The sequence below is a fragment of the Prionailurus bengalensis genome, chromosome A3 (assembly GCF_016509475.1).
Source record: "Prionailurus bengalensis isolate Pbe53 chromosome A3, Fcat_Pben_1.1_paternal_pri, whole genome shotgun sequence".
Lineage (NCBI taxonomy): Eukaryota > Metazoa > Chordata > Mammalia > Carnivora > Felidae > Prionailurus > Prionailurus bengalensis.
In genome coordinates, this window is record NC_057354.1 from 120,624,242 (window position 1) to 120,640,563 (window position 16,322).

General features: G+C 53.0%; 1 protein-coding gene across 3 annotated transcripts in view; it reads left to right on the top strand.

The window, feature by feature from the left end:
- Positions 1–12,627, top strand: part of DNMT3A (DNA methyltransferase 3 alpha) — a 106,198-nt gene extending 93,571 nt beyond the window's left edge. For all 3 annotated transcript variants that reach the window (XM_043604385.1, XM_043604384.1, XM_043604386.1), the window contains exons 18-23: positions 628–718; positions 908–1,056; positions 2,080–2,165; positions 3,971–4,040; positions 4,877–4,995; positions 6,047–12,627. In XM_043604385.1, the coding sequence (XP_043460320.1) occupies positions 628–718; positions 908–1,056; positions 2,080–2,165; positions 3,971–4,040; positions 4,877–4,995; positions 6,047–6,188 (657 nt within the window). In that variant the 3' untranslated portion in view covers positions 6,189–12,627. The remainder of the gene's footprint in view (positions 1–627; positions 719–907; positions 1,057–2,079; positions 2,166–3,970; positions 4,041–4,876; positions 4,996–6,046) is intronic.
- Positions 12,628–16,322: the final 3,695 nt, after the last annotated feature.

Sequence of the window (16,322 nt, forward strand, 5' to 3'; positions counted from 1 at the left end):
CCGTTTTCCCCCTGTCTGCAGAGGAAGTTGGGCAGCCCCCAGCTAGCTTCAGGGCCTTTTTACTAGAGCACCTTGGTTCCCGTTTTTCTAATACTTTTGGCAACAGCTTTACCAGCCTCCATTTCTGGGGGGCTCTGGCAGCGTCTTGCCCAAGTGACCCTTTGTCTTTCCAGTTATCTAGCTCTACCCCTGAAAGTGCAGGCCCTCGGGGATCCCCAAGGGCATTTGGAGGGTGTTCAGATGGCCCAGATACCCTGTCCAAAATGTGCAGAGCACAAAGTACCCTCAGATGCAGCTGCTCAGCCCGGACTGCCTTCCCTCTAAGTGGCTGCTTTTCCTGTCAGGAGCACGCTGTTTCCCTGCTGGCCTCAGAGATTATCCGGTTGAATCCCTTTGTTTAGGAAACTGGGCTCAGAGAGCCTCAGTGCCCATGGGGCGGTGTGTGTGTGTTTGGGGGAGGGGGGCATATATGTGGTATTAGATACGAACGTATGTAGTGAGCATACCAAGCAGCTGGGTCTCCTCTCTCCCATGCCAAAGTACTTTTTTGCCAAATTCACAGATAATTTCTTCCTTTCTGCCTCTGTCCCCGGACATCAGGCCATCACATTACCTTTATCCTCCCAGATCCAGGAATGGGGCCCGTTCGATCTGGTGATTGGGGGCAGTCCTTGCAATGATCTCTCCATCGTCAACCCTGCCCGTAAAGGACTCTACGGTAGGTGCCGTGCTCACCCCTCCACCTTCTGAGCTGGTGCTTCCGCACGTAGGTTTCCTACTTGGATATTTCTGCCCTGGGACAGCTACTCCCAATGACCCTGTCCTCCCTTGCCCTCCCTGTGCCCGAGCCACACCACTGTCTCATGCAGACAGCCCCAGCTGATGGCTTTCTCTTCCGACCTCTCAGAGGGCACTGGCCGGCTCTTCTTTGAGTTCTACCGCCTCCTGCATGATGCGCGGCCCAAGGAGGGAGATGATCGCCCCTTCTTCTGGCTCTTTGAGAATGTGGTGGCCATGGGCGTTAGTGACAAGAGGGACATCTCGCGATTTCTCGAGGTATAGCCAGCAACCTTGGTTTGGCCAGCTCACTAATGGCTTCTACCTTGGACTGCTGCTTTATCCCTGTCTCATCTGCATTGTGGAGCTGGGGACTGGTGACTTCTGCTTTGCAAGGGGCCTGTTTGGGAAGCTCAGGGCTTCCCATTTAGGGAGGAAACATTGCTAGAAGCCGACCCTGGAAAGAACCTGTGGTCTCACTCTAAGAGGTAGTGTGTGGGTGTGGGCCTCAGGGCTTGAAGGACTGTTCCTAAGTCAGGTGGGGTGCCAGACTCCTAGAGTTGGGGTTCTGTGTGGTGCTTCACTGGGGGAACCTTTGAGATGGCCAGATCAATTTTCCCCAACCAGAATGGCTTGCCCTCACTCCCTGGCACCACGACAGATGCTCTGGGGCATCTGAGAAGGAAAAAACATGGCTTACCGTGGGTCCCAGCTCAGCTCTGAGCCGGCTGGAGCCGTGCACTCAGGATCTCTGTGGCCAGAGGCATTCTTGGGGTGGGCAGTCTGGGAGCTCGAGCCCATGCTCCCGCTCGGTGTTCTTACGTTAAGCGCAAGCGTCTGTTTGGCTCATAATCTGGACACACAGTGAACACATCCACACTCATTGGAACTTTCTTACTCAGAGCCTCTGGGTGAGCTAGAGGTATGTAGTCCAATAGGGTAGCCATCAGCCATGCGTGGTATTTAAATTGACATTAAAATCCCTCAGTCGCTCTAACCTCATTTCAAGTACTCGTTAGCCACCTGCAGCTACTCCATTGAACAGGGCAGACAGAAAACATTTCCGTCATCACAGGGTGTTCAGTTGGACTGCAGTGGTCTAGAATGTTCTAATGAGAGCATGTGGAATGTGGCTGGGTTCCATTCTGGCTTTTCCTAGAGGCTTCAGGCTGTTCCACTGTGTGGCTTCCTGAGAGAGGAGTAAGCGGCTTTGAGGCTGTAAGCCTCTAAAACTAGCAAAATTTCCTGGCGCACTCTGATTTTCCTCTGTTGCTCATCTTTAATCTTTCTCCTGTTTTGTAGTCCAACCCTGTGATGATTGATGCCAAAGAAGTGTCAGCTGCACACAGGGCCCGCTACTTCTGGGGGAACCTTCCTGGTATGAACAGGTTGGTGAGAGAGCCCGGGTCTGGGGTGGCTGCGGGTCGGTGTCTACAGGCAGCTCAGGCCAAGGAGGAGGAGGTCACCGAGGGGCCCTCTTGGGCAGCCACCCCTGCTGACCGGCTTGCCGCTCTGCCGTGTTTTTCTCTGTTTCCTTCTCCTTGAGGGAGAAGGCGAGTCAGGGCATAGAAAATACTTGCCTGAGAAATCAGAAACTAATGGCCGAAATAGGACCTTTGAAAGGGCACCCTTTACACAAGAGGAGAATCCCCATGCTGCTGAGTGACATAGTTTGCGCTCCCACGTCGGCGATGGGTCCAGACTGCGCTTGTCCTTAGTCTTCTAGGTGAAGCCACGGAGGGTGGATGTGGGATGGGAAGGAGTGGTGCCCACACCTGGGCCACATCTGCTCCGGGAGAGGGACCCTCGAAGCAACACTGGGCAGCTTAGAGGGTCCGGCTTCGCTTGTCATCCCCACACTTTGTTGGCTTCAGGTCCTTTGTTGGAAGGATGTTCTTTGTTTAGGTTACACAGGTAGAGATTTTAATGTCCAGATGTTCACGCAGGCAACTTCGTTTCTTCAGTGGAATAAATGCATTCTAAAAAGGCCTCTGAGGGGAAAGGAATTCTGGTTGAGAGTCTGTTTAAGAGCAGAGTGAGATCCACCCAACCTAGATATCTGTTATGTAGGGAAATATTTTCCAGGATGTTCTTTTTTTCTTTTCCAGAATGTTCTAAGAGTGGATTATATACCTTGCTATATCTCTAAATCAGAAACATCGTCTAACCTGGCCTCAGTCTTCTCCTCTTCCTCTCAGCCATTAGCGTGAAGTTGTAGGAACATCCCTAGCCTCCTACCCATGTAGCAAAACTGCTTGCTGTCTTTTGTGAGGGCCTATTGATGGGAAGGAGATGGGTCAGGAGGATAGCTGGCCTGAAAACTGTTTCAGTGCCCTCCTAAGCTCCCAAGACGTATGTGTACTGGAAGGGCAGACTGGATTACGCAATCTGGTGTTTCATGGAGCCACGAACTCAGTGTCTCCTCACGGATCTTGGTCCTGTGGGATTATTCTCACTTGCTTCTTCCGACTCTAAAATTCTAGAACTCTGACCTTCGAGGAGGACCAGAGGTACCACAAGGGACCAAGTAGAGTGAGTGTGTGCGTGAACAGGGCAGAGGCTGGAGGCGCCCACTCAGGCCGCGGGTCCCTGTGGGTCCCACGCTGAGGTGGTGGACTGCCATGGGAAACCTTCACTAAGTATTCTGAAAGGTCAGAAAAGGTCAGCGCCGAAGGTGATGTTCAGTGATCTGCTCTGCCCTGTGAGAAGTGACACATTGAATGTCACGGAATTTTAGTCTTCTGGGGACCGTGCAAGAACGTAGGCCATTTTAACTATACATTTAAGGTGCACACTTCGATGAATTTCATCCAGCATACACACCCATGGAAAGCGTCACCATAGTCAAGATACAGAACCTTTGGTCACCCCCAAAGCCTGACAGATACTTTGAAAGCTCAGTATATTTAAAGATAACTAACAAGAGCGATTGGGTTTTCCTTCTTCGGGGCAGGTGTTACCTGCTTATTCGTGGATTGAGACCACTGTGGAACTTCCCTTTAAGGATTAATACTTGCTGCACTGTCCTTGGATGGCTGCAGTGTGTGTGCCTGTGTTTGGGGGGCGTTTGAAGGGGGTCACAACGTGTGGGTGACATCAGCCCTCTTTTCCTTCTCCGTGTGAATCATGGCTGCCAGGCGCGTCCCCGATGCTCTCCTGGTCTCTGGCGTTACCTTCTCTTTCTGCCTCCTAGGCCGTTGGCATCCACTGTGAATGATAAGCTGGAGCTGCAGGAGTGTCTGGAGCACGGCAGAATAGCCAAGGTTAGCCCCCTGGCACCAAAGCCGTCTGCTGGGGGGGGGGGGGCAGGGAGAAGGGCAGAGAGGGCGGGGTGAGCCGGAGTGGCCTCTGGGGCCGTGTCCACAGCTAGTGTGGAGAATGCACTTTGGGAGGTGACACGGGGTCATGCAGCCAGTCGGCCAGAGGGGCGGGCCCGGGGGACAGCTTGGAGGGCAAGGAGAGAGATCAGAAGTCCTTCCTAGTCTCCGGCGCATCCGTTGAGCATCGCCTGCTGGTCCTGTGGGAAGCAGACACTCGATAAGACGTCTTTGCCACAGTCCCTGGATCCGCTCGGGCTTTTAAGCTTTTTGGCCAGGGCCTGTTGCACGAGCCTTCGGGACCGCACATCTCTCCTGTGATGTGGAAGCCGCATCTCTCTCTGGAGAAATCTCCTGGAGTGAGTGTACTAGGCGTCAGGGCCCACGAGAGCAGGCACCGACATTCGCCAACACTCTGCAGGGACCCCAGAGGTGTCCGAGCTCCCGAGTCGTTTGGCTTCCTTTTGCCTGCAAGTTACTTCACGTGTGCAAGAACCAGTTCTCAGAAGACTTAGGAAGTTCAGTCCTGGGCTCGAGCTGCTACTTCTCAAGTCCTTGGCCAGCGGGACTGGACTAAGGATGGCCGGGTGACCTCAAAGTGGGACGAAGAGCGGGGCGGTGGGATCTGCAGAGGCTCACGCCGGAGCCTCACCCCGGCCACCGGAACGGACCGGGCCTGACTTGTCAGTGTCGGACTTGCCTGTCCCGGCAAGGGCCTGGCACATGTGTTAGACGCACAGCCGGCGGATGAGTGGTCATTCTTTTCCTCTCCTTGTTTCTAGTTCAGCAAAGTGAGGACCATTACTACTAGGTCGAACTCCATAAAGCAGGGCAAAGACCAGCATTTCCCCGTCTTCATGAACGAGAAAGAGGACATCTTATGGTGCACTGAAATGGAAAGGTAGTACCGAGGCCGGGTGCTGGTGTCGTGGGGGGTGTGGGGTGAAGCGGTGGCTGTCTGTGAGGGAGGAGGGATCGCTGCCTCCTCCGGCCAGGCTCGTACCTTCCACAGGTACCCTGTGAGCGGTGGGTCCTCCCAAGTGTTTCCTGACAGGGCAGGTTCCTGGGGAGGACTCCTGTGCATCGTGAGGTCGGTCACACAGGGTAAGAGGGGTCTAGGAATCGGTTCGTGGTGCCTTGGCTCGCTCCCAGAGGTCCTTGCTCAAGCTGCTAAACCACAGGATCTTCCTCCACTTGTGCTGCTCGTTGTAGGTACTTTGCACACCGGGGCAGCGCGGGGCCAAGGTAGGCCTCGCGGCCTCAGCACTCTGATTTGGTGCAAACCAGACTCTGGGGCTAGATTACCTCTTCAGCGTCAGTGTAACTGCAGCTTAGCCAAAGAGACCATTTACGCAAATGAACAGAACAAACAGACACTTGAAGCTTCTGAACTCAGGCAAGAGTCCAACTCCTTTGTTGAGTCTGCTCTTGTGGAGAAGATACCAGAGGTGGGGGGGGGGGGGGTATTTATCTATCTAAATGTTTATTTTTTATTATTTTTGAGAGAGAGAGAGAGAGAGAGCACACGTGCATGGGGGAAGGGCAGAGATAGAGGGAGACACAGAATCCGAAGCAGGATCCAGGCTCTGAGCTGTCAGCACAGAGCCCGACGCGGGGCTCGAGCTCACAGGCTGTGAGATCGTGACCTGAGCCGAAATCGGATGCTTAACTGACTGAGCCACCCAGGCGTGCCCTAGGGATGTGCATTTAAGTATATAGACTTCCATATCCGCCGTGCCTGTGTCTCCATCTTCTCAGGCGGAGGTGTTTTTCACAAATGCTAACTTTGTTTGTACTGGGAGGCGCCTCTCGGACAGCGATTATCTTACTTTCCTTCAGGTCCACAGAAAGTGGCTGGGTGCCTGAGTCGTGCTTGGTGAAGAAGGGCAGAAGATTCGGCAGACTCGCCCACGCCCACATTGACCCCTGCCCTTTCTGCCTTGTGTCTCTAGGGTGTTTGGCTTCCCTGTCCACTATACCGACGTCTCCAACATGAGCCGCTTGGCGAGGCAGAGACTGCTGGGCCGGTCATGGAGTGTGCCCGTCATCCGCCACCTCTTCGCTCCGCTGAAGGAATATTTTGCTTGTGTGTAAGGGACATGAGGGCAAACCGAGGTAGTGACACAAAGTCAAACAAACAAACAAAAAACACAAAACACAACAAAACACCAACAACATGAGGATGGAGAGAAGTATCAGCACCCAGAAGAGAAAAAGGAATTTAAAACAAAAACCACAGAGGCGGAAATACCGGAGGGCTTTGCCTTTTGCAAAAAGGGTTGGACATCATCTCCTGATTTTTTCAATGTTAATCTTCAGTCCTATTTAAAAACAAAACCAAGCTCCCCTCCCCCCCCCCTTTTTTTTTTTTGGTCAAACCTTTTGTTTTCTACTCTTTTCAGAGGGGTTTTCTGTTTGTTTGGGTTTTTGTTTCTTGCTGTGACTGAAACAAGAAGGTTTATTGCAGCAAAAATCAGTAACAAGACATAGTAACGATACCTTGCAGAGGAAGGATGGGAGAGAAGGAAGAAAGGAAATTCTATAGAAATCTATATATTGGATTTTTTTTTTTTTTTTTTTTTTTTTTTTTTTACTATATATCTTTTTTTGTTGTTGTCTCTAGCCTGATCAGATAGGAGCACAAGCAGGGGACAGAAAACAGTGACACTCAGCGGCAGAATTCCCTCCCAGCCACTGAGCTGTCTTGCCAGCACCATTCCTGGTCATGCAAAACAGAACCCAACTAGCAGCAGGGAGACAGAACACACAAGACCCTTTTATACAGTATTTCAGGTGCCTACCACACAGGAAACCTTGAAGAAAATCAGTTTCTAGAAGCCGCTGTTACCTCTTGTTTACAGTTTATATATATATGATAGATATGAGATATATATATAAAAGGTACTGTTAACTACTGTACAACCTGACTTCATAATGGTGCTTTAAAACAGCGAGATGAGTAAAAACATCAGCTTCCACATTGCCTTATGTGCAAAGGGTTTTAACCGAGGATGGAGGAGGGAGGCAGCTTGAAGGTGAATCGTTAACCATGGCGGGCTTTCCCCTTGGTATTTTCACAAGGTGAAGGAGGAGAATTTGGGAACCGCGTTCTCCCGCTCCTCCCTGCCAAAAAGGGGGTGAGAGGAGGTGGTCGGACCGTGGAAAGCTAAGAGTGGGATTCATCCAGGCTCACGCAATAACCTTTTGATTTTTTTTCAAAAAGGAGACTCCCTCGGCAAGATGGCAGGATAAGGGGTCTTCATTCCCAATTTCTCACATTAGCCGATTCGAGGGCTCCTTGTGGTGGGATCAGAAATAATCCAGAGTGTGGGAAAGTGACAGTTAAAACCCCACCTGGAGCAAATAAAAAAACATACAAAACGTACTGGTGCTTTCCTGTCTAAGTCGCCTTTTGTGTGTTCTTTTATGAGGCCCTCACCATCCACCCTCTGTGCACAAGGCGGCTTCTGGCCCCTGGAATGTGATGTTTTTGGTCATCTCCAAAGGCTGCAGTTTTATACTGGGAGGCTGATGACACCTTTTGTTATAATTATTATTATGGTTCTGGTTATAATTATGTTTGTTTTCAGATTTTCTTTGAGAAAACAAAAACCCAACCCCCCTCCCTTTCGGTTTCAAACCAAGGTGCGGGGAGCAGGGTGCTTCTGAGTTAGTGGTGGCCCTGGTGCCCTGGCTCCCCACCCCTCGGGCCAGGTGGGCCACCGGGCGCAGCGACAGCCAGGCGGCCAGAGGAGTCCCCGAGGCCGGCCTTCCGGGCGCGTCCCTCTTCTCTTCTACTCCCCTCCTCTCGAGTCCCGGGTGTCAGGGCTGGAGGGAGGACCGGGCCATCTCTCTCCTCGTGTGTATGATTGGAGTGGTGTGTATTTCTTTTCTAGTACTTGGTCTGATGATAGCTGTGCTCTTCGTTGGAGCCAGCAGCACCTGGAGCCCCCGAGTGCACTGACACCTCCTACCGAGGCGGGCAGCCTGGCGTTGGCGGTAGGCAGGGACAGCATTGGTGGCTCCAGGGTGAGGGCCCAATGGGCAGATGCTTGCCTGGATAGATGGGGTGTAGATATGTGGCATATAGAGATATATATTTTATAATGGGAGGGGGGATGGCACCTCCTGGGACTGGCAGGGCTGGGAGGTGTGCTGTCAAGCACATGGTCCCGAGTTCGCATCCCTAGAAAGATAGGGCCTACGGTGATAGGCGCTATATAAATACATAGATAGGGTCACGTATAAGAAATATTATGTAGTGGGGAGCGGGGCAGGGGGGCTCAGGATGCTGAGCCTCGGGTCCCACTGCAGACAAGCCCCACGCCAATCAATCAATCCCACACGCATACACAGGAACAGAATTCTACCGATGCAGAATGGACGCGTGCACGCGCGCATGCGTGCACACACACACACACACACACACACAGCCAGGGGGCTCCCAGCGCCCTTCTCCCCAGGATTCAGGACTTCGTGGCGTCGGCCCTGCAGCTCTTTACCTCTGTTGCCCTGATTGCAGGTAGACTGTCAATCCCAGAAGTTGCTAGGTGCTGAAGGCAGGAAAAGGAGGAGGTTTTATTTTCGCAGGTGCTCTCCTCTAGCAGGTAGCGTTCTATCTCTTTTGCCCCTGGTGATGTCAAAAGATTCTTCTGTTAGCAACCTGTGATACTGACCTGCAACTCTAGGCACCAGTAAAGTCAGCCCTCGACTCCCCCTACCTATTCTCCCCCAACCAAAATAAAATTGACATCCAGGTCTGTCTCGGCCAAGGGGGCTTCCATTGGAAAAAAAAAAAAAAAAAAAATGGGACAGTGAAACTCATCATTTGAATAAAGCAAATTAATAATTGGTGACAAAACTAAACCAAGGCTTTGAATCCCTTGCTCGTTGCTCAGGAGTCCGCGCACAGCTGGTGGCCATGGTCTCCTGTTCCTTTTAGAGGTGCTTGGTCCTGGGCCTCAAGCTACTATTTCCTTGTCAGATTGGTTTTTAAAATCACAGCCAGTTGCTTCCTGCCGGCTCTGTGACACGGTGGCAGGTGGCGATGGTGGGCCCCCCTGGGGCTGGAGCAGCTAGGAGGGGGGATCCGTCCGCCCCTCCCTCGTTGGAATCCCTGTACTAAATCGTGGTGCTTGCCCGTCCCTTCCTCCAGCCGGGCTCCATCCTCCTGGCCTGGAGTTCACCAGCACCACTCCAGGAGGGCTGTGGGGAGGAGGGCTGCCTCAGGCAGTCCAAGGTGCTCCCTCCCCCACTGGCCAACACTAAGGTCTTCGCAGTCCCCAGCGTCAGGACCGTCTCTTCCGGGCCTTTCTTCTGCAAACAGACTTACCGGCTCTCTCGGCCCTCCTAGGCTTTTCGTCCACTGCTTACGCGAAGGGGTTTGCCTTTCCCGATGGCCCAAGCTCCACCCAGGGGGTCGGTGTGGGGATAGAAACTTGGCAGCCATGGATGTGGCAAAGCCTGAGGGCTTAGTGTGGGCCAGCCAGCTTGCTCGGAGGAGGCCTGGCTTTTGTGGGTGATAACCTAAGAGCACTTGTTCCTCCTGGTCTAGCAACCTGACTAGGCCCCGGAACGGGCCAGATGACAGTTCACAATCACCAGCTTTTCTTCCAGCCCAAGCCGTGGGCTTGGTCCCACAGTAGAATTTGAGAGGGTGTAGGGGACCTTGGGGATGTGCCAACTTGGCCATGCCAGATGCTCTCAGTCTACTTCCAGCCCCAGCAGGGGCGCTTCTGGGGACACGTATCTGGTCGCTTTCTAAAGGAGGGCTGTGCTTTGGCTGAGGCGGGGTCGTGCGAGGATTAAGGTGGGGGTCGTTACGCTGGCTGTGGGCGAAGCCGAGGGTAGAGGCACGGAGCGGAGAAACCAGGAGGGCCTAGGGAAAATTCTGGAATATGTCCCCAGTGGGATCTTCTTTGTAACGAAATGTACCCCTGGAAACCAGGGCTTCTAGGGACTGAGGAGGATGCCTCCCCGTTTGTTGCAGGTGCCAAGTAGAAGGTGGTGCCAAAGAGATTGGTGGCTTTTGTCCGGGGGAGGTAGTCGGGGGCCTGTGCCAGGGTCACAGAGCCCTTGGTCGCCTGTCTCAGGAGGAGGTGAGTCTCCCAGCAGGCGGCTGCTGAGCCCTGTGGGCCTCAAGCTGGCTGGTGCTAAGCCCCTTCCCTGTGGGCTGACTAGAGAACAGTAGGCTGAGGAAGCAGCAGGTGAGGACCAGGGGGGAGAGGGGTCTCGCGGTCAGTACATGACGACATGAGTGCATTACTATCTGTTTTTCTCTCTAGACCCCAGAACTTTCCTGCTACTGAACATTCTTCTAGAAAGCAAACTTCCCCAAAGAGCATCCAGGACCTCTTAGCTTTTGAGACAGGCCTGGGAGTGGTTGGCTGGTGGAGATGCCCCTGGGAGTCTTGGTGAGTCGCTAGGGTGCGGATTGGGACAGCAGGGAAGGCTGCTGGACCTTGAACTGGGCTAATGAGGCCCGGCTCCCCCTCCGTCCCTCTTTGCTGGCAGCTCTGGGAGAGCCTACATGGGAATACCCGCCACGTCCGGCTCAGGAAGGTCTGTAGCAGGAGCAAGGGAAGGAAGGTGTCGGTGGAGCTGTCTGGGAAATGTTCTCCAGGAAAACCGCAGTCAGTAGTCTTCCCGTGTTTGGTGATCTAAGCGTAGGTAAAGCAGATCTTGGAGGAGGTTTCGAATTCCTGACGCTGTTCTGCTTGGCCAGAGTTGCTGTGGCACTGGGGTCTTTCAGAGGAGTCATTTTTAGGAAACTTGCAGGATCCCCCTCTGTGGGGTTAGGGCTGTGGGACCTGCCTGGCACTGTGATCTGAGAGAGCTGGCAGTTTCCTTTGGTCAGAGAAACAGCAGACCCAGGATTCTGGCGAGAACAGCATTTCTAGCCAGGCCCCATGTTGATCCCAGGAGGTGAGGAATCTGAATTTGTCTCTCCGCTCGCTCCCAGTGCTTGCGATTAGAGGTGACACTGGAGTTGTCCTTGGCAGGAAAGGCTTTCCTCCAGCACAGGCTTGGGGGTGGGGGCGAGGGGAGGGGGGCGGGGTTGCCGAGGACTGGCCTGGAGCTAGCATGGCCCTGCCGGCCTTTCCATGCTGAGGCAGGGGTTAACTCCAAATGTGTGCAGGACCTGGGAGGAAAGAGGAGAGATTAATGGAAAAGATAGACTGCACGGTTCTCACAGAAGCTCTCGAATCTTTACGTTTTGATAAAGGAAGCCTGGGGGTCTTTGGGAGGCAAGGGCAGCCCCTCTTGTCCCTGGGTGTCCTCAGAGACCTGGCTGAGACGGGCCTTTGCTTGGTGACCTCTGGCTCACCACCGACCCTGGGCAGTCGAGTTTTGGGGGTGGGAGAAACCAGGAGTGAGGACAAGGACGGAAGGGCCCTTTGCTCGTCGTGACTCTGCCCGAACGGAGGCCCACGGACTCCTGGAACTCTGGTAACTGGAAAACTCCCCCGTTCTGCTCTGCCCGAGGGCCGTGGGAGAGCGGCTTTCCCCGACCCCAGTCTGGCCGGCCTCCAGCCCGGCGCCTGAGGAGCTGAGCAGGGATCGAAAGCCTCGCCCCGTAGTCCCATTTCACTTCCCAGACCGATTCGGCTGCACAGCTCTAGAATTCACCAACCAACCAAAATGCCGAAATTTCTTAGAATACGCAGAGGGAGGAGGTGACTCAACAAGGTGCTAAAACATTTTATTAAAAATATATATTGTTAAATTAAGTCTGCTGTCTGGACAATGACTGTTTGTTTTGTTTTCTTGTAGTGGAGTTTAAAAGAGACTATTATTTTACTCTGATATATTATTATTAAAAAGGCATTTTAACTTTGTACTTGAAAACTAAATGGGCGGTTTCATGTGTTTTAGCTGAGGCATTGAAGTAGCGGGTGCTTACTTATTTGTGGGAAATCATGTATTCATACTGAAGAATAAACTCCGTAGCTGATTGGGTGATACCTTTTACTGTTACAGACGATTTCGCTTTGACCCCGGCGGCAGAGCACTTTTATTCCACATTCCACGCAGCTAAATGCAGGACTTCCTCCCCAGCCCCCCCCTCCCCTGCCTTTTCTCTTCACTTCCTCTTTTCTCCTTTTTTTTCTTTTTTTTTTTTCCTTTGGTTTTGTTGTTTGTTTGTTTTCCTGGTTCCAGCACCCTTTCACCACTGTATTTTTTTTTTTTTTAGGGTTGCTTCTCTATTTATTGACAATAATAATGTACATTTCACAGTCTGGTTCTGGAACATCCGAGGAGGGGCGCGGGAGAGGGGCCCCCGAGCGGGTCCCCATCCCCGTCCCCCTGGTGTTCCGTTGTATCTCTGTGTAAGTGATGCTCGTGACATAGCTGTTTATGAAATAATTAAAGAGGTCAATGCGTACAGCAGATGTAGAAAGTCTGTCAGTTCCGCCTTCATCACATTTTTTTTGTGCCCAGAAGACTATAATAAAGCTCCTTTCTAATGTACTTGTGCTGGAGAACACTTGAATAAATGGACTGTTTTTGTGCAAAAAGAAAAACGGAAAAAGCACCGTAATAATGTCCTTTTGTCTTGCGTCTCCTTCCCCCTGACATGACTGTTCACAGCCTTCCCAGAGGGGTCAAGTACCCAAGTGGGGAGGGACTAGCTTTGGGTCCAGACAATGCAGTTTCTCCCTTTAAAATATCACCTGTGTGAGCATTAAGTAGGGGCTGTAAACTGGGTGAAAAAAAGGACGGTTTGGTCAACTTGAAGCTCAGACAAGCTACGTAGTGAGACGGGGGGTGGGGGTGGGGGGGGTCTCTGGAAGAGCACGTTCTGTCCTGGGCTGAGGGGTAGAAGTTTCCAGGCTGGAGCCATGAGAGGAGGGCCTCGTGCCAGCGCCCGGGTCAGCCGAGTGGAGGGCCTTTTGCTTATGGGCTCTGTTGCCCTCTCCAGGGGGTTTCTCCAACACACAAAGGTGTTGAGAGGAAGGCAGCTGAGAGGTAGACAATCTGGACTGCACAAGGGACCCCGGGACAAACTGAGGCATTTGGCCTAGGAAGGAGGAGAGATGTTTGCAAACACTGACATGGTAAGCCTGAGGGGCTGGGATTGTTGGGGTAGTTCCACAAGGGAGCAGAAGTGGCGACAGACAGTCGGCAGGAAGTCAGCCCATTTCAGCTCCGCTTAAGATCCTTTGTTTGCCCCTGGCCAGCAGTGCAGTTAAGAGGTGCCGGGCAGCCATTTGGGGATACCACCGGCCTTCCTTGAAACCCCGGGTCTGGGTCCCTCTCACTGCCCCTCCTCAGAACTGTCTTGCTGGTGGCTTGAAGAGCCCATTCATATGCAATGTCCCCTTCATCCTTGCCACTCTTCCCCTAAAAGTCACTAGTTCCGGTCTCCCGCCATCTAAAAAAACCACAATCTAAGCACATACGAGAATTAGGATGTTCCCCTTAGGGATCTCAGCTCTAAGACCCTGGCATTCTGTGTGGTGTTTCTATCTCCTAAGTGCCAAGCAAGTTCGGCCAGTGGCTTCCTAAGGGAGGATTATTCAAGGTTTCTTTCCTACATTAGACCTAGGGAGAGGTTTAGGGCTGCACCATTTTGTTGGCTGCTTTGAAAGAAATTCTAAAGGGAACATTTGAGAAAAGGGAGAAAATAAGCTTTTTTTCATGGGCACTTTTCTTTACAAAATTGTAAATGTACACTTAACTTTTATCCTGCTTTTTTTCTCTATTTTTCAGTGTTGATGTAGAATGCTTTTTTTCTAAATGGCTGCATGGCATTTTCTTGTTGGATGTCTGTTTCTATATATATGCATTTTATTTTAGCTATAAATAGAGCTGCAATAAATATCTTGATGTGTTGGTTTTTTTCCCCCCTATATTTTATATTTTTTCTCCATAAGCTAGATTCCCAGAAATGAGACATCTTGGGGCCGAACGATGAAGATTTTGGTTGGCTCCTGACACATTGGCCTGATTGCCTCTCAGTGGTCAGCAGACAGATAGTGGATCTTCAGTTCTGAGGCTCTCAGTTCAGAAAAACAAACACAGTCCTTAGTTTGACCATCTCAGAAACGTGTTAGTCCCGGTGAGGAAGTGAAGGCTCAAAGCGTTTTTTTTTTTCCCCCCTGAGAAGCTGGAAATCTGTAGCCAGAAGCAAGAGGTGGAAACAACATTGGTCACTCAGTTTGGAAAAAAGAACTCACCTGGGAGTACCCACCTGGAGGCAGCCTCGGGAGGATGGAATTCACACTGAATCTTTGAGACGCTGATTCCAAGGCTGAGGAGAAATGGGAGGGTGTCATGGGTACCCTCTAGCTCCGAAAGCCACGCTGGGACCTCCCAGTGCCACCTGAGCTGGAGGTGGGCTGTCTGGCCAGAGCTTACGGGGAGGGAGCTACCGGGGCCATTTCGTTAGTAAAAACCGTCTTGCGAAGTTCCTGCCTTTAAACCAGGTACCATCCGATGGTGGCGGAGAGGGACAGAGAGGGAAGGGCCAGGGCTGGGCAGGAGTCAGGTCGTTGTGAAGGGACGGAATACCCAGGTGGGTCTGCCCGGGCTGGGGAGGAGATGTGCCACGCTCCCAGGCTTGCTGGTTCAGGAGCAACTTCCTTGGGTTCAGCAAGGTTGGCCTGGTGAATGCAGAGCGGAAGAGGGGAGAGAGGGAGACGAGAGGCTGTCTCAGAGCTGGCTGGTGGGGAGGCTGCCATCCACAGCAAGGCCAGAGGTGGTGGGCACAGGCAGTGGGTGTCCGGTGTGGGGGGGTGTTAGGCGAGGGGCTTCAGCGAGGGGCAGAAAGTGTGTGTCGAAGATGGGGGCACAAGGAAGTCCCATCCGAGGGGGACGGGGCTCCCCTGCAATGGGCTCCTGGCATCACCCCCCAAAGCTCCCTTTCTCTCTGGTTCTAGTACCCTGTAACAGAACGAGGCCCGCTGGCCTCAGCTGGGAGCCTCTGGGGGAGGCTGCTGGGCTGGGAGGGAAATGCCTGGGCAGAGTCCTCTGATGGGTGGGCGGCTAGATCAACAGTTTTCAGAGCTGGATTCAAATCTCAGAAAGCAACCCAGCTGACCCCTCATTTTCAATGCTGAAGTCCCAGGTGCCCTGAACTGTATCAGAAGAAAGAGGACAGCATGTAGGACCCTCGGATCTGAATCCTGTGTGACCTCGGGCAGGTTAGCTACCGGTCTTGAGCTCAGTCTTTCTTGGAGACCCGGGTTCCGTCTTCTTGTCCGTCAAGCATGTGGCTTTTGGCTCCCCCTCCCCCCACCCAGGTGTGGCCGTAGCTGTGGGGCCTGGGGAGACACACCCGCCGCCACCGCCCCTGGCCCTCGCTGAGCCCAGGGCTTTGGCCAAAGTGGGTGTGCGGCGGCTGAGGGAGGGAACCCAAAGCCTCTCAGAAGCTTTCGCTCTGATGGAAGCGCAAGGCCCCACCTCTCACTGCATGTCCATCCCTTGCCTGGCCCTGGCTTGGCCCATGTGACAGTGACATGAGCACTGTAGATCACCCGGGGTTCGGGTTCTGCCTGGCCCAGCGTGAGGACTTCCACAATCTCCCTGCCCCTTCCCGCTCCTCCCCTCCCCTCCTGCCTGGCTCAGGGATCTCCCTCCACAGGGACGGCCCCTGTCTGCTCTGAATCCCACTCTGTCCTCCTGCTTGGCCATGGCTCTCTCTGTCTGGCACCATTGGTCTCCGTCTCTCCCCGAGCATTTCCTAAATGGCACCCATCGATCTTAAACACATGTGCGCACTTGACCTTGACCTCCCTCCAGATGCCCTATTTCTCTGCTCCTCTTTACAGCAAAGCACTCCTGGGATCTAACGACTCGGCTTTCTTCCTCCCATTCTCCTCCATCCATCCCAGCGGGGCCCTCACCCCATCACCCTGTCACCTCTCAGGAGCTGGGGCCCGGGTGACTCCTCCTCCCTGAACCACCTTGTTCCCTGGGCTCCTGACATCACACCCTGTGTCTTCCTACCCACCCCCCACTCCCCGACTTCTTTGACTCCTTCCTGTTCTCTAAATGCTGGAGGGCTCCAGAGACCCCCTGTCTGCTTTCACCCCGACTTCCCTGAAGCCCAGGTTCTCCTATCCAGCTGCCCGCTTGGCCTCTCTGCTTAGGTGTAAAACAGGCCCCTCAAATGTGACCTGCCAAAAACAGAACTCTTGGTCTCCTCCCGGCTCTCACACTTCACTACATCTTTGTAACTGGTGCTTAATTGGTGTCAAAACCCTGGGGCTCATCCGCCATTCC